At 35.0% G+C, this 21,032-nt stretch overlaps 2 protein-coding genes across 2 annotated transcripts in view; one reads left to right on the top strand and one right to left on the bottom strand.

The window, feature by feature from the left end:
• Positions 1-11,152, top strand: part of CHPT1 (choline phosphotransferase 1) — a 22,828-nt gene extending 11,676 nt beyond the window's left edge. The window contains exons 4-9 of the mRNA XM_062589550.1: positions 2,031-2,115; positions 3,742-3,873; positions 4,306-4,464; positions 6,871-6,996; positions 7,504-7,614; positions 10,991-11,152. Of these exons, the coding sequence (XP_062445534.1) occupies positions 2,031-2,115; positions 3,742-3,873; positions 4,306-4,464; positions 6,871-6,996; positions 7,504-7,614; positions 10,991-11,035 (658 nt within the window). The 3' untranslated portion in view covers positions 11,036-11,152. The remainder of the gene's footprint in view (positions 1-2,030; positions 2,116-3,741; positions 3,874-4,305; positions 4,465-6,870; positions 6,997-7,503; positions 7,615-10,990) is intronic.
• On the bottom strand, positions 10,932-21,032 carry SYCP3 (synaptonemal complex protein 3). Its single transcript, XM_062589560.1, has 8 exons — positions 20,873-21,032; positions 19,216-19,291; positions 18,184-18,218; positions 15,746-15,863; positions 14,589-14,688; positions 13,517-13,615; positions 11,211-11,315; positions 10,932-11,070 (listed from the first exon to the last, which is right to left on the bottom strand). Exons 1-8 carry the CDS (start codon positions 21,000-21,002, stop codon positions 11,017-11,019), a joined length of 717 nt encoding a protein of 238 aa, XP_062445544.1. The 5' UTR covers positions 21,003-21,032; the 3' UTR covers positions 10,932-11,016.

Genomic DNA, 21,032 nt, shown 5'->3' with positions numbered 1-21,032 from the left:
TGTGTTCCATGTTTTCTTTTTGAAATTAAGTAGACACAACTTCTCTAAGAACTTCTAAGAATATCTTCTAAATGACTTCTTTTGATTTAAAAGGAGTAATTTAAGCATAGAGATGTGAGTCCAAATGAAGTCAGAGTTTACTGTTCTAACTATAATATATAACATGGATGGAAGCTTTCACTGATGCTGTTCCTCAACTAGCAGCTCTGACTTCTAGAAGTCAAATGATGGAGAGAGTCCTAGCACTGATAACAGCAAGGACCGGAGCGGTTAGGTACTGTGACACTGTCAAGTTATACAGAATACCGTAAAATACTGAGGAAAAATCTTTGGACTGTGTTGACTTGTGCTGTATTAATAAAGTGTACAGAAGATGGGCTGTGGTGCCACCCACTGTCTGAGCCTCTCTGAAAAGTTGAAATACTAAATTTTGGTGCATGTAATGATTCAACTTCAAGTTCTTGTCTTAAACAAAAGCCCCCAAACAATATATGCAGTACAGCTTGGAAACCTTGGTTTTTATTCATACAGCGTTCAAACTCTGAAACACTTGAACTCTTTGCATATGAATGTTTTTTGCATGACGTGTTTATTGTGCAGCTACAATAGCGGCTGAGCTACTGTAAAACAGTATTCCTGGTAGAGAGGGAAAGCTCACTCCCAGCAACACAATCCCATTTTCTACCTGCATGAACTCTTGTCATTTGACTTTAAGTCAGCTCATTAAACAGACAGAAATAAAAATTTAAGCTAAGCTAGCAAGTTGAATTGGCTCATCTTACCATCATATGAGTACCATCACTAGTGCAAGTGAGTGTGGAAAAGAGCAGAGGAAGGAGAGAGGACTACCTGTTTCAGTGGCTTTGGGCAGTTAAGAGCAGTGTGGCATATTGTCTAGTTACTGCTTAAATATTGCTTCTAAGACTAAGTTTGAAGCATGTGGTAAAACTTAGCATATTTTACCACTGTCTTTCAGATGAAAGAGAAGAGTTTAATGCGGACATCTACATCAGATAAATGTTTTCATTTATCCCAACTCCCTTTAAAACCACAGTTTCCTGTGCAAACAGTTCATAATAACAACAGTTTGTGCAACCTTAAGAGAGCAAATCATACCTTAAAAGAGCAAATTACTCTAATTGCTTAATGAAATTTATTTTATATGTTGTGGTTGGATTGCAACTTCAGTACAAAGAGCTGGTGCCTGTATCAGTTATCTTCAGTAGTGTAGATAGTACCTTAGATGTTGTGGGTTTTTTGAGTGCTTTATTGAAAGTATCAATTCTTTCTGTGGAGCAGAGGTTTATGTATTTAGGTCTTCTCAGACTAAAACATTTCAATAATCAAATTCAGTGAGACAGAGCGTGGCTTCTGTGTCTGAGAACAAAAAGAAAAAGGCAAAAACCAGACTCTAGACTTCATAGGGCATACAAAATCCTGTGTGTGTTAGCTTTTACTAAGGAAACGTATCAATTATATACCCTAGGAAGTAGAAGACAGATGTTTAGCTATCCACTGACTCAATCTTCAAAATATTGCAGGCAACATCTGTCAAATTTTAATGTTAATAATGGCCTAAAAATCCCTTCTGTCCCAACCTGCTGTTCATGGATTATATAGGGTACTATTAATGCTATTAATAGAAAGGTTTGATTGCATTTACTATGAACTTGCCTTAACTTTCTAACTTTGATTTGATAAATACACAGCAATAAGTTTGTAAATTTGTTTAAAACTATCAAATAGTTAACAAGGTATTAATTAAAACTTTCTCCTATATTAAATTTATATGTAGCTGGCTGTATATAATGAGCATGGGTGTAATCTTAAATGTTGACTAAGGATGTGTGCGCTTTCCTATAGACTATCTTCCTCAGTCAAGGAAAATCATATTCCATATGCATTTCATGGCTTGAGGACGTAACTTAAAATAACTATTTCTTTTTGATTCCCCTCACATTTATACCAAACTGATTTTTTTTTCTTGAACTAGATCTCCCCCCCCCTTTTTTTTTTTTCTTTCTTCCTAGAGTTGATGTAACTGAGGTTCAACTAGCCATAACAACGCTCCTTTTAATATCTGCATGTGGTGGAACAGCAGTTTGGGACTATAAGGTAAGTGTGAGTATTCAGCTCTTGATAAGTATTCAGAGTTCCTATGCTATTTGAAGCTATCCTGTGCAAGTGTTATCAACACTCAATAGTCATCTAATCTTCTGTTATAACTTACAAATATGGACTGTAGGTTATGTTTACATTGTAGTTACCTTTGATAAAATAGTGTAAGTTCCTTTGCATGAATTTAGAGCTACGTAGAGGAAAAAAGATTCCATCTGCCATATATGAACTTCTGATCTGCAACTAATATTCTGATCACGCTTAAGCCTTAACAAATAGTTTGTATTTTTTTTCCTTTGTGTATTTTTATTATAAGACATACATTTCTGCTCAGTTAAATGACTTCTTCCTGGATGCTTTATATTAAAACTTAAGGGTCAAATGCTTTAATCTAAAGAAACCATGGGATGAAGTTAAGGCTTTATTTTGGGAGAAGTTAAGAAAGGACAAGGGGGTTAAGAAAGTTTAGTAAACTAAATTTACATGTCAGTTGAGATGTACTAAATTTTTAACATTTATGACAAAGCTGGTTCTAGCCTTCTGTCTTCAGAACATATTTCTAACTATGTATATTTAAAGAAGTATTTTTTGTCCAAAAGCATTTCCCTATCTCTAGTTTTGATTTTGATTTTCTAAAGACTCAATTAAGTGGAAGGGTTCAAAAGTGTATTAGACTAACTTCTTGATCCTTTCTAGTCTGTTTACTCAGAAATGTATAGTTCTATTTGGTCACAAGACATGAGAAAACTGAGACCATTCCATGATATTGATAACCAATGCCAATTAATTTAAATATAAACCACCAATAATTCAGACTAATTCATTAGTTTATTTGACTATTATGACATGCTTATCTAAACTCTGTTTCTTTCCTACATCTTGAAAAGCACTACTTCTCTGTTTTCTAACAGCTTATTTTCATGTTCGGAAACAGTTAGATGCATTAGACGTTAAACTCTGATGAAGTATGATTATGGAGGTTTTTGTCCGCATTAAAATCTGTGGTAGTTATGCTGTATCTCAAAACAATCTATATTCAAAACTTATCAATGGTTTCAATTGCTACTTTTTTTTCCCCTTTAATCCTCTGCTGCCTTTGGAAGTTTCCTTGAAACTGCAATTGATTCTGAAAGGTAACTTTAAAGTTTCTGTCTGGATACTATTCTAAATGTGAAGATACAGCATACAAACAATAAGTACCAAAAAAACAAAGCAGGCAGATGGTGTTTGTGTTTCCTGTGATTCTGTATTGTGTAATCTAGTGAAGTAGGAGGAACTATCCTTCTCCTTCCCATGCCTTGGTTATGCAGTAGTCTGTGTCAAGCCTTGCTTATGTAGTTGGAAAAAATATATATATACATTGTAAGGACAAATACAGTAAAATCTTGCTGAGTTTCAAGACCAAGCTTAAATACTCAAAAGTGGAGTTTGAACATTCCAAACGAAATCCATTGTTGTCTTATAAGGAAACAAATTCCTGTACTGTCCTCCTGAGCTTGTTCTCAGGAAGGCAACAGGTAACAGAAGACAATTATTTAGCATCTATCAGTAGCTTTTTAATCACTTCTTAAAAATGTTGTTATCCTTGACTTTTGACATCTTTCTCTTGCTTTTCCTGCTAAGGTCCCTTTGATAGGCTTAGAACTGAAGTTCTTAGCAGTGTTTGGAATACTGTGTGGAACAGCACTTTCTTTTTTCAATTACTTCCGTGTTATTTTTGGTGGTGGAGTTGGAAAGAATGGATCTACAATAGCAGTAAGTTGCTTTAAAAATCTGAATGAGGTTTGAATAATTTATGTAACTACCAAAAATGTGAGATTTATGATTACTGTAAAGGTTTGAACATTTAAGCATGCTAGCATACAAATTTCATGCCTCAGTGTTATTTATTCATTATGTTTTGAGTGTTGAGTGACTGAAGCAAAGATTTCATTATTTGTCTTCTCTACACCTATTATTGCATATATTCTGTCACAGGAACAAGCAAGGAATTTTTATTTTTTTATAAAATTGATCAGATGTCACTGCGAAGGATATGAATAGCATCAGCATAGTGCTAAAGAACTTGCCTTGAGTTTTGTGCAATTCTAGTTGTTTTTATTGAGTGGGAGTTGCAGTAAGTGTAAAATCTAGACAATGTGGTGTGATTCAAGCTCAAGAATAATCTTTTGTCCCTTTATATTTCAGGGAACAAGTGTTCTTTCACCGGGCCTAAATATTGGACTACTTATTACACTGGCTATTATGATCTATAAAAAATCTACAACACAGCTGTTTGAAAAACATCCTTGCCTGTATGTCTTGACGTTTGGATTTGTGAATGCTAAAATCTCACAGAAGTTGGTGGTAAGGAATTTTGTTTTAGTTCTAAATTTCTTAGCCAAGAACCATTCTGTATTTAAGATTTGCTTGCTTAGATCAGTGAGTACTGTGAAAGTTCTCCCATTATGCTCTGTCAGGTTACCAATTGCGTAATGACCAAAACACTGAACTAGACTACTTGGGCTTCCATTGGGAGATTATATTTGACACTGATGCAAACATATTTTAATATTTTACTGCTGACTGTACTTGTTAAAACTTTCAAAGCTTTGTTTATCTCACTGCTAGGAATAAGAAATAATAATTTATATACAACATTGTCTTTACCGTCAGAACTGTGGCCCCTCAAGCTAGGACCTTACTAACAGTGCTGTAACTTCCAGCTTAATTATCTGACATCATTTTATCATTAAAATTAGATAAAATTTTCTTTCTTATCTCCGTTGGGTTTAAAAACCTTGTCAACACTTTACAAAAATTTGCCCTACTACATACTTGCTAACAGTAATCCAGTCGAAGTTTTTTTTTTTTTTTTTTTTTTTTTTTTTTTTTTTTTTTTTTTTTTTCCCCTTGGCCTGAAGTTTTTCATACATTTGAAAACAGGTATTCTGTCGACTTCCTAGCTAAACAGGAGTTGACTTAGTGACCACTACTACTAACTTAGTTTATGAGGGAGGACTTTATTAAGAAGGTTAAGACTTAAGACTGAACTTGAGGCAGTTCATTTACACTGTCAAATACCTTGGCTCACTCATAGGGCCTCTTGGCCATCTTTCATCACTGTATGTATGTTAATTCACTCATGGACTTTTTTGAGCAAATCATAGTTTCTCTTGACTATTCATGAGTAGCTTTGAGGATAGTCTGCTTTAGAGGCTGATCTACATAGGCAGCAGGGAGAGGACTAGGCCAAATTTAGCTCCCACAGTTTTCTGATGTTGCTTCAAGAGACCTTGTCTTTCACGCACGCTGGAGGGAACTGCAATCAAAAATTCGTAGGACAGTACCTTGTGGGAGACCCTGGGGAGACATGGATTAAGCTCTGTGCAGTTTGGATGTGTCAGAGCTGCTCCAGGGATGCTGACCCTGCATAGCGATTGTGCCTCACTTGGACTATGAGCCAAGTACCAGATACCTTTAGCAGTGGAGATGCATCCTTAGTCAGCTTAGAGTGGAAGCCTTTAACCAGTCTTCTTTTGGATGTAAACATTTGGGGGCTGTCCTGTCTTTAGGGCACAGGCTTTCTTGTGAATTTTGCTACTTGGCATATAATTGAGCTGTATATTATGCCAAGAGACCACTTTGATCTCAGGAATCCACTTAGGAAATAAGGTTAAGGTTATGCAATGCACGGAAGCGAGGAATGATAGAGTGATTTCTTATGGCAGACGTGCCTGCTTTGACTACTTTCCTTCTGTCATTACTGATTCCTGATACAGACTTCTCATCATATGTCCTTTATTATATCTCTACTTTTTATAAAAGCTTTTCTTCTGCTCCCTCTCAATTAATGGTGAATTTAAGTTGTCTCAAAGAATCCTGGATATGGAAGGCTCAAGGTGAAAATAAAATAGATTCCTTCCCAGCTCCCACTAATCTTTCTTCTTCTCTTGGTCATTCTGTAAAGTGTCTTTGTGCATTTATATCGGTATCTCTACTAAACAGTGAAAAGGAGTACTGTCACCTGAGTAAAAGCTTAGTTTCCAAGTTCATTTTTTGCTAAATACAGCCATCTTCATCAAATTCAATTTAAAAATACTTTAAGTGAATAGTGTCCTCTTCTAGTAATACACTAGCATAGTCTTAACGTGGAAAAAATAAGGGTGGAGGGACCCTTCCAAACAGGTAAAATGCACTGGAATAGATATAACTTTAATAATTACACAAGAACATTCAAGAACATACACACAACTAAACGTTCTCTAGTAAAGTCTAAAAATACCAACAGCAGCAAAGCTGAAACTGATCCAATAATGAACAGAAGTGACTTGGAAAGGGAGAAGAGATGTTTTGGCAGACTTGTTGGGGTGCTCTTTATTTGAAGCTTCTGGAACACAATAGCAGCAGTAAATATAGTAGCTGTTAAATACGAAGTCCTTGTGAGAAGCTGAAGGTCCTTTAAGAGACTTCCACTGTTTGGAAACTTAAATAGCTGGTATCGGCTGATTAAACCATTGGATTTTGAATGGAAAGGGAGGTTATTTAGCCCTTCAGCAAGAATCTGGCAGGGAGCAGTAGGCTGTGAAGCATTTATCAAACCCTGGGCCTGCCTGCTGACAGTTCCCCTTGGGTGCTGGGCAGCAGGCTGTTGAGAGGAAGGACATCATTCCTCTGTTCCCTGCCTCCCCCCCGCCCTTCTTTTCTTTAATAAGGTGCTAGTTTCCTGGTAGTTGCAGTGATAATATAGTGGTTTCTTTTCTTTTTTAATAGGTAGCTCACATGACAAAAAGTGAAATCTCTCTTCAAGACACTGCATTTATTGGGCCAGGGCTTCTGTTTTTGGACCAGTACTTCAACAGTTTTGTTGATGAATATATTGTTCTATGGATAGCATTGGTAAGCATTTCCTTTTACATTTATCTTTTCATGCATAATGTATTTAAAGGAATGGATTGAGTTTTGTCCCTATTACTCTGTTCTACTGTTTAGACTTCCTCCGATTTAAGCTGCCACTGGGGATGGAGTGCCAGGATACGATGTGAACTTATGTTTTGGGGACTGACTGGCTTTCTTTCCTTGGAACAGAGATATAAAAATAACATTACAGATCTTTCTTGTAATTATGCTTTATTTCAGGTGGTTTATTCAAAATTATTCTGCTAAATGTAGATTAAATTTTGCTTATTGGATTTCAGTCTTACGTAAGTAAGTGCTTAGTACTGGTTTGTGGGGGCTTTGGGTTTTTTTGTGTGTTTTTCCTAGACAAACTAGATCAGTCTATATAAAACTCTTAAAATGCCTATAAAACTTGGATAGACTGAGTAAAGTATAGTTGAATTTATAGTAGGGACAATTTTGAAAGATATTTCTGCTTTTAACTTGTTTTATTTTGTTCTTTTTAAGTTCATATCCTTGTTTGATATGCTGAGATATGCCACTGGTGTATGCCTGCAGATTGCTGCTCATCTTCATATACATATCTTCAAAATTTCATCTCATCAAGCTCCTGAACAGGTTCAAAACCATAATGACTGATTAAATAGATCAAGGAGACGAGGAGAAGCAGTCAGGGAAATGTTGAATGAAGCAGCCTCTCTTTTTGGGAAGACAGATTAAGCTTTTCAAGAAAATAGACTATGAGAAAGCTCACTGTCCTAGATTATTACCAGATGTGATATTACTAAATACAAAAGTTGTGCAGATTTTATTGTGATTAATATTTCTGAACCAGGATGCTCCCTGTGTTCTAGGCACTGCAGCTGTTACTTAGTATCATGAATACTGTGGTCAAAACCTCCTGTTAAAACAACTTTAATTCTGTACTTCTGTTCTGGTACATGTAGACTGCAGCCCAAAGTGCTGCCACTCAGAATTCTAAGAGGAGTTTGACTTTTCCATAGACCAAGTAACTTCCTTGCATTAGTTTCTGAAGTCTTCTTAGAATTGCTGTGACGTTATAGTCGGAGGTATTGATAAATCCAATACTGCATTATTAAGACTGATAGAATGAGGCATCCATGAGGTAAAACTAGTAGGTAATGCCTGTCCTGATAATTCAGTACCTTTTTCTTTAGAAATATTAGGATGAAGGAAACACGTATCAGAACAACTCCTCTATTTCCAAATACTGTTACGAATGCCTTTAGTATTCATTCTCTAGTATCTAAGTATAATATCCTACTGCTACTAAATGCAATTGTAGCTTGCATTTTTTTAAGGCCAGTTTTTGGTTTTGCAGTCCTAATAATTTATTTGCCTCATTGTACTACATATTAGCTACACTGCAGGTAGCTGGGTACTTTGAGGACATTATCTTTACCTACCCTAACTTGTATCTGTGAAACTGAGCAAATGAATGACTGTTTGATAAACTTACATGACTGTGACTGTTTGCCTGTGACTGTTTAACTATGAGAATACAACCCACCCATATTTAATTTTCTCTGAAGTCTGTTTGTTATCACTGTGTTAGTTTAGCCTTGTAATTTAACTGCAGCCGTACTTTATCCAAACAAAACTGCGAGGAATTAAGATCTAATGTATAGAAACTGTCTAAAAGTATAAAAGTCAGGTCCAGTATCAACCCCTGTCCTTAAGCTAGGCACATTATGTTATCTGATGGCTCTGTTCTTAAGGGCTGTTTTTAAGGTTCTGCACTACTTGCTGCTGTTGCCATTAGAGAAAAGCTGAATAAAAGTAACTACTTGTCTGTACCAGCAAGTCATTATCTGCAAAACAAATATGCCCTAAAAGCTTAAGTTTCTTTTTTAAAAGATACTAAACGTGGTTTCTGTAAAATGCTGTTGAATATAGTGTTCATCATTGTCACTTCCACTTGCTGGTTTGTAGCTGAGATGTGAATTCATAAAATCCTTCTTCAGCTGTAGAATCCTTCTACAATAAAGAATGCTATAATTTGTTTTTAAAAACATCACCATTACAGCTGCATAGCTGCTGCACATTATTACCCCTCCCCCCCCCCCAAAAAAAAAACAAAAACAAAAAACTTCCTGAGATGTTCAAGGAACTTAGAATGGTGTGTTTTCTGCTAAGTGTGGGGGCAGGGTGAGGGAGATACCATCCACAGTAACTATCTACCCACCATGTTCCTGCATAAGAAGGCTATATTCATACACATGAGGGCTAATTGTATCAGTTACTGCCAAAGAAATAGCATTTCAAGTGAGTAATACAGACTAGGAGTTCAGTCCCCATTCCAGAGTCTGACTACTCCTGTTCAAAGGTGGGAAAGACAGAGCATGTACAAGCAGACTTAGCCTACACCCTGACAAACAAAAGGGAAAATAGTAAAGGGTAGGAGAAGATGTAGGCTGCTTTCTAAAGTGAGGCAGTTTGGTTTTCCAGGATGCTGGAGAAATCAGTGTCTAGTGTCTACCAGGAGTAGGTAAAAGTAGTTTAAAAGATACAGTTGAGGCATCTGGATGAAAGAAAACTAATGCAGAGTCAGTCAGAAAACTAAAAATAATAGGAAATATGAGGATACCCTCATCGTAAAGATACCAAGCCAGAATCACTAACTATTTCATAGCATCATCTAATATCCTTAAAAGGCAGAGATAGTACCACAATTACAAATTAGCGTAGTTACTTGGTTACCCATCGCATGCCATCAATATCCTAGAAATACATGCTCTGGTTTTGCTCCTTCCCTGAGTCTTAACAGCTCCATACTGGTTACTCACTCAACTTCTGTTGCAACCTAACAGCTAATTTTATCTATCATTAATCTGTCTTTCTAAACTGGGCAACTGAAAGCAGATGATTTGATTCTGGAATATAAGTGCTAGTAAACTGCAGAGGAGAGAATATGTATGGACTGTTTTTTGAAATATATTTTTAAGAAAAAACACCACATTTTTGTGCAGGGGTACATATTGCAGCATATTGGAATCCAAGCATTAAATATTACAATACTACTAGGTATTTCAGCCTACCTAAAGGCTTTCTTTAGAAACAAACTGTGTGCACACTAAACTGGTTGTTTTAAATGTTATCAGTGTACTGTAATGCAACAGATGAAAGATAAAGCATTTCTCCTTAAAACCTAGGCCTCTCTAAATTGCTAGTCACTTGAAACTGCAAGAATGAATATTCCATGATATGGGTTGTAATAGCTTGTACCAAATATATGAACTAGATTACTTCAGCAAGGGGCTGCAAGAGCTATATGCCCCCAAATGCATGTAGTAGTATTTAATTATGCTTATTTAAGCAATGTCATATAAAGCTGTAATACTCAGCTCCTAATTCAATTAAAGAAATCTTGCCTTCTGGACAAATTATTACCAGTAGGAAACTAGGAACTGCTGTAAAATATTAGAAGGCATAGCACAGCAAAAGACTAAACAAAGTTTACCTTAATTTACCATAATATACATTATTTAACAATCTTACACAAGATGTGTCATACTTTAAGGAACTTTTATAACTTCTGATAGGGCAGGCTAAGTGTTGAAACTATGAAAATTTTAAAATTCTGTAGCTTTGGAAAAATACTTCTATTTGCACAATATACCTAAAAGCCTAAAATTATTGTGCAAAATCTGTGTAATATAATTAATTTTGCCTGTGGTTCACAACTTGGCATTAAAGTGAAACAATTTAAGCAGTCCAATGGTAATGAAAATGAGCGTCAAGTAGTTAAAGACTAATTGGGCAGACAGAAAATGGTTTAAAGTTTGGTGGGTTCCTCCCCCTTCCCCCCCACCCCCCCCAAAAAAAAAAGTAAATTTACCAATACACTTTCTTACAACATTATCAAACATGAGTTTAGAATAATACATGAAACCATTTAATAGGAACTTTACAACACAGAAATTTTAACATACTTCTTTATGGCTAATGCCTATACTTGTATCATGTTGCTTAGGTAGAAGTTGTTTCTCCATTGAGCCATCAGAATAACATGGACTGAAGAGACTTGCGAACAGTTGCCATCTCCTGCTGTTGCTGTTACAAGAAAAGGCGACAATACTGAATAAATGCCTTACCAAATCTGATTCCCTGAGCTAATTAAATGAGTATCAAATTATTCTTATAGAATGTTCTATTTTTGCATTTAACTGACTTTTTATAAATCCAGTACTTACGGTGTCCATCATAATCTTCTTCTGCAACATAGCCATTTCTTTGCGAAGTTCACTTTGTGCACCAGCTAGAAGACTTTCATTGTTCTTCTCCAGCTCCTCCATGCTCTGAAGTTATGGATAAACTTAGTTTAACACTTTCACATTGAGCAGTTTCAATTAAAAAAACAAAAATTATGCTCCAGTCTACATTCCTGTTTAAACAATATAGATGCTGTGAAGAAAACAATCATCTCCTTCACTCAGCATCTTCTTTGACACTTCAGTTAGTTAGTATCCTGCACTTCAATAAAGATAGACAGAGTTCCAAAAAAGAAAAAAAAAAAAAAAAGACAGACATCTGCAGACATCTGTCAGAAATGATGGAGGTACAATTTAATTCTCAGTTTAATACAGTTAATGACAAATCTGGAAGCTAAAAGTAAAGAATAAAAGAAAATGTTAAATCTCCTCCCTTTTGCATACTACTCTTCAAATGAGCTAAAGTGAAGCTCACTGGCTATCTTTCCTTTCATACATAATGTTGTACCTGACTTTATGCATGTGCTTTGACATGTTTTTCTTGACTTGTATTTAAAGTTATTTTTATTATTTGAGGCTTGATTTCTACATTTTGATCTTCTCAGAAAAAAAAAGTCATAGAAATACCTGAACTTCTATTTGATTTTGCATCTTTGATGAAGACATTGTGAAAGTTATTTATTTTCACATTTTTGTAAAATCATCTGTAAATTTCAACTTTATAAAACAAAGAATTGCTCTATTTTGAATTACTTTTCAAAGCTCCCTGACTTGAAAATAACAGACCTCACAGCTAACTGAAATTTCATGTTTCATGCAAAAAAGAAAAGTTAGTGGGGAAATGAACAGAAATTAAAGTTTTTCAGAAACTAAGACCTGAACCTACTCTGCCTCTGTACTTGCTACAAAAACAAATGTCTGAAAGTACTACAATTTTTCCTCTCAGTTTAGATTTCTAATAACTCAATTAGAAATAATAGGGGAAGGGAATTATAAGAATCAAGTGTTTTCTTAATTTAAAGTAACAGAAAAAAATATGTTTTTAGATAATAAAAGTCAAATTATTGACTTATTACTCAAAGTCACTTTCTTGGCTGTCTAGTATGTTAGCTGTTTTGTAAAAAGAACTAAAGTTTGATAATAATAGGAAAAATAATTTGCATTCAACATAACAGATGTTGCTTGTCACTTAAGTAAAAGAACAAGCAATGCAGGCTTAGGCTTTTACTTTTAAAATCTACATTAATACTTGATTAACAGGAAACATTTTTCAGATTTGATCAGGAAAGCCATTATCAATGGCCTTACTTCATCCATATTTGAAGATCTTCATACACTAAAATGGTAGATTAGAAAGCAAGAAGAAAGTATATATTTTAAATTTATCAACTACCTTGTGTTTAGTGGGCAAATAATGATTAACTAACTGTGAAATACATGTTTAAAATATAACATGCTCTGTGCGTACCATCCAAAAAAACCCACGGTATTTGTAGGGAGTGCCAGCAAAACCAGGAAATATGCATGAAGCAATAGGGAAATTAAACAGGACTGATTATATAGCCAACCAGCTGGACAGCTGTCCTGATTTCACCATATACTGTTATTTCTTACTTCCTGTTGGTATCTTAGTGAATGTTTACCTTTAGTATTAAGTTATAGAAAGGAAAATTCTTTCTAATTAGTATTCTTAGGAAGGAAAGAAGGGAACTATAACTGAGCAATTTTATGGGCTTTGTAAGTTATATTTTAAAGGGGCATTTCCCTTGCAAGACACAGCAATAGCTAGAAAGATTAATGACAGATGGCTTTGCTTTGGTATCTAATTCTTATGGGGGATGCTAGTCATAAAAAGCAAATAATTACACCTTAGAATTTATTTTTAATAGATTGTGAAATTTCACTTCTTTAAATATCAGTTTTCTTAGCAAAAATCTAAGAGACAAAACAAAATCCTGTTTGACTAATGTGTAATCTTCAAACTGACACAAAACTGAGTTCTATTTAGAAAGTAGGCTAGGGTTAAATATTTAAAACAAGTGAGCCTATTAGATCCCTGCAAGAACACATTCAACCATACCTTTTATTAACTAGAGGTAAAGTATACGCAGGCCTAGAGAGAACACGCCATGTTCTGAACAAAACAGGGAACAGTACTAACAACATAACATGAAGATTCGTGCAAGGCTGTTATTCTCCTTAAACAGATTTTGTAAAGGCTGAATTAATACAGCTTTAATAATTGATATGATAAAGATCAGCTGCCTCCTAAGAAGAATGTACTATACCTTTAAGAACTGCTCATACAGCTGCTTAATGGTTTTCAGTCTCTGACTCTGCACTATTCTTGCCTGTTGAAAAACTTTTTGTTGCTGACGAAACATATTCTGAAGGAGAAGCAAAAAGATCTTACTAGTTGACCAAAAGCAACTGGACAGTAACACTGACATCATTTGTCAGAATCAGTAATTCTGCCTTCACTGCAAGTCTGGGTCCTACAGTCTAGCTCTCTGCTGCAACATCCACAGAGATGAGGGAGGGGAATAGTAGATGAACTGGGGTTACATGGACCCAGCAGAGATTTATCTGCTCTGGTCTTGTATTGAGGTTTGCTTCTATAATTTTCCAAGTGTTTTTGTATGCCTAGGCGAAATACCTTGTAGTTATCCTCGTTCTTATTAATGAAGGACTAAATGCTGGGTAAAGCCTTGAGTGACCTCTGAGGTCCCTTCCAACCTGAATTATCCCATGATTCTATGGGGATTGCTATCCAGCTTGGTTCTCAAGAGTTGCCCAGGGAAACGTGCTGCCCGTGGAACAGCAAAACTTGCAAACATGTTGGGAGTACAAGTACAGGAATGTTCTGTGATTATATTCCACAGTAGTTTCCATCCCCCTTTAGTCATCACATTCTCATACGTTTGTCATACACAGGCATTTTTAAAGAATGCAGTGCAGGCTAAAAGACAACTACTTGCCTGTACAGTTCTACATTCATCCTCTCCTCCTCCAGCCCACAGTCTATGGATGCACAGAATCAACGCTTCTCTCCTCCATAATGGTCTTGGCTTTCACCAAGCCATATGCTGGATTAGGGCACCATTTATTCCCTTTTATAAATTTAACAGTGAAGTACTACAATCTCAGTCTTCACGTCGTCACTTTCCCATATATTCCAAAACTTAAACATTTATGGTTTGGAATTCACGAAACCTAAATGAAATACTTAAGAGGCAAACAATCTTATATTACGTTTGAACTCCATAAAGTATTTTTACATTTCTGAACTCTTGGTATCTGACCAGCACTATTCTCTGCTTGTGCATACACTGTAAAATACATGCCATGCTGCAAACTCACCGCTAGTTTTTCTTCCTGTTCCTCTGCTTTCTGCACATCTACATCCCATTGCTGAAATAAAGTCAAGAACTGCTGGGAGTACTCATGATTGAGCTTCTGCCTATAAACAGACATTAGCCGTAAGTATTACAAATGCTATGAAGAATTAGAAGGGAAGCTAAAAGTCTACATGTATGAAGTAGAATATCTGTACTATATACATTTTTCTTATCATAATAAAAGGAGATGGCATAGATAAGGCAAGATGATATTTTGATATCTGGCCCTAACTGAATGCTGTATGTTTTGAAAAGCTAAACACACACACATGAACACAGAACTCTGACTGAACATGATTTATATACAAATAAGGAAACAGCACTCTCATGCAGTGATCAAGTTAAAAAAAAAACATGACAGTGAACTTCTTTTTCTAACAGAATGTTGGCTTGTCTCAGATTTACTATATCTTTCTAATCCAACTACAGATCATGGCTTTAGCACAAGGAGTTTTTTTAATAAAATCTTGTGAATCATCAAGATAAGTTAGCTCATTCATTAGTTCATTATGCTCTAGCTCACCTATGCAAATTTTTATCTTGTTAATATAACTGACAAATATATTTTTATATATATATAAATAACAGCAAGACATTTACAAACATAGCTAAGTTTCAGTTTTTATCTGTATCATTTTTCAATTTGTTCTACCTGTAGTATCAGATGTAATAGTAATTAAACATGCTGTAAGAGGCAAGAGTGACATTATATAGAGTGAAAATTGTTTACAATGTTTGAAAATAATTTTTAATCAAAAAATATTGAGCATTTTTCAAGTAGAATCAAATAGAAAAATTCCAACAGAAGAAATAAAAACATTTTAAAAAGACAAAAATTTTAAAGGCCATTTTTCATAAAAATAAAATAGTAAACTCAGCCAGATAAGGTACCTTGCTCTCTAAATTCCAAATCTTAAATTTCTTCAGTCAAAAGAGAAAGTGCTATCCTAAACTGTTATTGACAATTTAATGACACAGACACAACTGGAGTCAAAAGAAACAGCACTTGACTAGATATGTAAGTAGGATATAGCTTGTATGTAAGATGATGTAAAAACTATCTCGTAACACAAAAGGGAATTTGACTTCACATGTTTAAAAAGCCTGGACAAATGTTACCTTTGCTCCTGCTGTGTTTTCCAAACATGTTCAATTTTCTGGTTACTGGTTTTGAGTGAGGCTTTGGTATACATTTCTAATCTTTTCCTTTTAGCTAGGAGAGCCTTGTTAATGTCAGCTAGATTAAGACAAAGAATATTTAGAAATTACGTGTACCAAGACACATGCATTTTATTAAAGGATGTTGAGGCTCTTTGGAAAAGCATACAAGGTGCGTTCCAATGGACAATACCTAATGTGTTCTGGGCTCCTGAGTGCTCCTTTAAGAGCTTTGTTCCGCCTGCTCTTGGCACTGGTTTCAGTGCTGCTTCCCTAAGTCTCCAGAGACCCTACCCAACTCCTGGCTTCCAGCATTGCAATGGCTCCTTGCCCGGCCCCACTGATCACACTAGCACCTGCTTTGGATCCCACCTTTCCCAAGGGCCAGACCCAGCAGGCCCCACCATGCCTAGACTCCGCATTCACTTCTTTCACTTTGGGCAGGACAGCCATGGGTACAATGTCACGTTTGTGCAACTGTCCAGCAGTCTGAGTCCAGCGTAGCTGCATTTCTTCCTTTATATACATTTAAATTAGTTCCTTACACACTGAATCTTGTCATCTTCTACTGATTATTATGATCCATGATGAGCTTCATCTATACAGTAAGTACACACACATGCTTAAAACATTTGGAGATTTCCCAGTCTTTTAAGTTCTCTTTTATTCAAAGCTAGAGATGTCTTGCACAAACCTGAGTAAAGGCATCCTGATCTTCTCTAGTGTTCAACAATGTTTTAGTTACACCACCAAAATCTTCATTAATTTAGCTGCATGACAACACTACTAGCTCATAATTTCTAGACCTTCACAGAATTTAGTTATGCTAATAATTTAAAAATAATGCTTTGTCTAGGAAAAAAAAAGTAACCCAAGTGTTCTGGAGAAATATTCAAATTACTTAAGATTTCAGAAATGAATTAGAAGTATATGATCACTATCACTATCAATGTATTGATGAATATGAACAAATGACAAACTATTTCTCATACTTCAGAATCTCTGAGTACTTTTCTAAAACTATGCAAGTTAATCAGTTAATATGGCTGTCTCAATTTATATTTGGAGATTTAATAAGCAAGTCATAGTTACCTCAGATTCAATACATAAAGCAATTGTTTTTCCTTTTTGCTGTAGATATCAGGAAACATCTGCTGAATTTGTCCCTATAATTTGTTGAGACATCTGCCACTGCTAATGCCAACCTTATTGGAAAGCATCCTCTCTCTAATTCAGTATTTTTTTTCTTACTTTTATTCTATCTTTGAGTCTTCAGTTAAAAGCAATCATAGCTTCTTACTATTAAACATTGAAATCCTCTTCCTATTATAGATTGCTAGATCTGAACACCATTCTAATATTTGCCTTAACAGCAAAGCCTCAATCCACAGATTAATGAATTCCTTGCAACTCCTCTTTCACCTTAAGATCTGCATGCAAACAAAGACTGTGTATGCCATTTATTCACACATATGACAAAATTATCAACAAGCTATTATGGAGATAACACTAGTATTAAGAAGTTTTCCTTTCCTTCCACTGCTTTTTGCTAATTTATTACATTATCTCTGACTGTGTACTATAAATTCTTTACCAGTAAAATGTGTTTTCTTCTAAACTATCAGCTATCTAGAATTCAACTGGATACCTGAAGTAAAGCCATCTGAGGATTATACTTAATGAAGACTAAATTAAAGTGATGTACATAAATATATGGTGATACAAACAAATCTCTCCACAATCATCACCTGGTGATCAAGACCATTTAGCCTCAATCTTTGGCTCTGCGAGAATCTTGCATTATTCTTCCTGATCGCTGAAATTCCCTTTTGTACTGAGTTCCTATTCTCTAGATTTATGAAGCTGTAAAGCAGATTACTAGCTCATTCTATACCATAACTATATTCTACAACCTACAGCCATTCTTTGTCTAGATTTTGAAGCATTTGTTCTACTTCGCCACTTCTCTTTGTATTTACATGCCTCTCGTTTCTTACTCCACTCCTGCAATCCCCTATTTCTTCCATCTACCTCATTGTAATAACAAATTGAGAGTGAGAACAGCATTCTAACTCACATTGTCCTATCTCTCTTAAATATAATCACTGCCTCTTAAATATTATCTTTAAGGATCATTTTTTCTAATTACAAATAGGATTGAGAATCAAAAGCACTCATGCCTTTCTTCCTTTATAATTCATCTGTACTGATACTTGAATCTTCCTTTACATGCAGTTGTTCTGTTCTTTCCCTTTCCCTCTGCTCTATTTTTTTTTTCCTGGAAAGTGGCTGTAGCCAATGTAAATCTTGAAAATTAGTTTTGTGAAAAAGAATTATTGCCAACTTTGCAATTTAAACATGAACCATGTTTTAATTTATTAGAACGTATATTTACTTACCTCCAAATCGTTCCAACATATTCTGCACTTCACCCCTAAAAAATATTGTTTAAAAATTTATTTGCCTGTTTTCTGCACAAATTACTTCAGAATAAGACTTGATGGATACTTAAAACTTAACCTATTTTTTTTTACATGCCTATTACCTGCACACAATTACAGCGCTGCTGCTGTTCTACAAGATAAAAAATTACAGTTTTACTCCTCTCCCCCTCCTGCTAGAGTTCTGTTTTTAGACTAGTTTGTTTTTTTTTGTTGTTTGTTTGTTTTTTGATTTACAGAAGTCTATTAACTTACTCCCCAAGAAAAAGGTATTATTAAGCCTTTGGACAGTCCTGAGTGAGGAAGTATGGTAAATATGAAGGTTCATTCCACATACAGAAAACAGAAAATGTAATTGGAACACCAAATGAAGTCTAGCAAGTTTAGCATGAGACAATAACCAAAAATCCAAGACAAAAAATACTAGGGTTGTTTCTATAGCAGTTTTAAGATGCGTACACCACTGTAAGATGGTGGTACAGTAACAGACAAATACAGAAAGACACTGTAGATATCACATTTGTTTTCATCAACTAAAAAATAAATCCTGTATCTTCAACTTAACTGTTCTTAACCTTGCTTAAAAAAAAGTTTATATTTTTTCATTATTTTTATACTGTTCACGTTTCCTGTAATACTTGGATCATTTAAAGTACTGTTAATAACATCAAACAACTAAGATCAGAGAGAAAAAATTAGTGAAAAAAATCAACAATTTTTTTCATCTTTTGAAAGAAACACAATTTGGAGAACTCACAAATACTTATTTTTTCACAGACGTTCTAAAGTATCTACAAAGAAGCTGTAGAATTGATTTTAATGTCAGTTTTTCTTTCCAAACTACTGCTAATGTATTACCTGTCACCTGATTTTTTTCCTGAACTGAATTAAATGTTTAAAGAAAGTAAAATAAGCATACTGAATAACTGAAATTAGTATCTGTTTAAGACTTTCTTGTTCATTTTGAAACAAAGATATTCTAAACCTTACCCCACATCATCTGAAACCACATGAGGAGTCACCAAGGGTCTTTTCTTCCCATGCTTGTCCACCACTGGTATTTCACCTTAATATAAATTTTAAGGCAATTTACAAAAATCTTGTATTTCACAGAAGATCACTTGAATTATTAAAAATAGTTACTCTTCTGCAACCCCACTTCTCTGAACACGTCTTATGTGTCAGCTCTCATCCATTAGGCATGCTAAAACACATGTAGCTCCTCAAACTTTGAATCTGATGTTGACAGATGGCCATAAATTCTTCTGGAAGCCTAGATTTGAGCTGACAATGCCATGAGCTCCCCTAGGCTGGTCTCAACCAGTTTTAGTTTCTCAATCCACTGCTACACAAATATGCAAACTCACAACATACTGAAAGGTAAACAACATTCTGAAAGGTAAAAATAATTAAAAAATTGAAAAAGACAATCTGTAAGAATTTACATTCACTGCAAAATACTGAATTTTTGTGCTCTGCCACTTAAAAAAGCAAAACTGCAAATATATTTGTTTTTTCTAAAATATAAACAATTTCCTCAGATGTCTTCCATTACCAAAGGAAAAAATACTGATTACATCCAATTCAAACCAAAAACATGTTACCCAAAATATAAAACATAATACAGATATAAACGTATGTTTGTTTGACATGGCATATGTTAGTGTGCACAGCCATAGAAGCTATCCTGAAAACAGCAACTATGTAGCATGAGGCAGCTCAGCTATCCTTACAAGAAATTACATTAGAAGGCAAAAAAAAAAAAAAAAAAAAAAAAAAGAGAGATTTTTCCCAATTTCAAATTCTGTTCTGCAACCATTCTGTTCAAGAAGTTGTAGGAATGTACACTTTGATCCATTTAGTATCTAAAATAAATCAGATACTTTCACCTCTGCTTATGGCTTTGTTATTTGCCCATAGAATTTACTCTCTGTAAGTAAAAGTCTGAGCATATCAAGAAGAGGAAAAAAGAAGATAAAGCCCAGAGATGCTTGCTGGCATTTTGAAAGACAAAACCCCAAAGAAGTGGAGTTGCCTCAGACTATGCAAATACTATCTTTTGGTGATTGAGAACTGGATTTTAAGGAAGGTTCACACTTCTCCCAAAATTAAAAAGGAATCTGCTGGTTGGTTCTCATGTCTCTGCTTCTTCCTTGTTCTTTTCTTCTGTTCAGATTCTTCCTGAAGTATTCTTAACCTTTTTCCTTTAAATTTTCACCACTAACTTTAGCACTGCCTCCTCCTTTCCCTGCCAGTATAACATTCCAATTACCCTTCCTCATCCCGGTAGAGGTCATCTTGCATTGCAGTGACCACTCGGTGCTCCATACAAGCTAGCAGAGCTTTTTTTTCTCTGCTCTGTCCTCTTCTCTCAATATTAAATGCAACTAGATGATAAAAAGATATTGCATTGAAAAAAGGTAACAAAAACACATATCATCATCTTATTTTAAGACACTACCTGTAAGTTTAAGAGCTTTCTTCTCTTACCAATCAAAGCCATATTAGGAGACTGTCAGAAATATTACGAAACACGCTTGATCAGGCCTTTGCTTACACAGAAATATCTTCATTTTAATTCATGGTCAGAAATATCATAAAATTCATATTTTCAAAAAAAAAAAAGAAAATCTAGTTGATAAAACACCTTCTCTAATATCTTCCTCAGATCCACTCAGCTCTTTTCTTTCCTCTTGAAAGTCATAGGCAGGTATGGCTTGATCTTCCTGCGCTGGTTTACCAGCTTTTCCTTGATGCTTTCTTCCTGATGGTGCCATATTGAGATTTTCTTCCTACTAAAACAATAT

The sequence above is a fragment of the Rhea pennata genome, chromosome 1, assembly GCF_028389875.1.
Source record: "Rhea pennata isolate bPtePen1 chromosome 1, bPtePen1.pri, whole genome shotgun sequence".
NCBI classification, from domain to species: Eukaryota; Metazoa; Chordata; class Aves; order Rheiformes; family Rheidae; genus Rhea; species Rhea pennata.
The sequence above is the reverse complement of the archived record's forward strand: the minus strand, read 5'-3'. Positions and strand labels throughout refer to the sequence as shown.

Bases quoted from the DNA above. Each gene is read 5' to 3' on its own strand.
- SYCP3 (XM_062589560.1), bottom strand. From the start codon at position 21,002: ATGGCACCATCAGGAAGAAAGCATCAAGGAAAAGCTGGTAAACCAGCG. The intron at 18,219-19,215 runs GTAAGGTTTAGA...AATATTTTTTAG, and splicing joins GTGGTTTCAGATGATGTGGG to GGGTGAAGTGCAGAATATGT. The intron at 14,689-15,745 runs GTAACATTTGTC...GTCTGTTTATAG, and splicing joins AAAACACAGCAGGAGCAAAG to GCAGAAGCTCAATCATGAGT.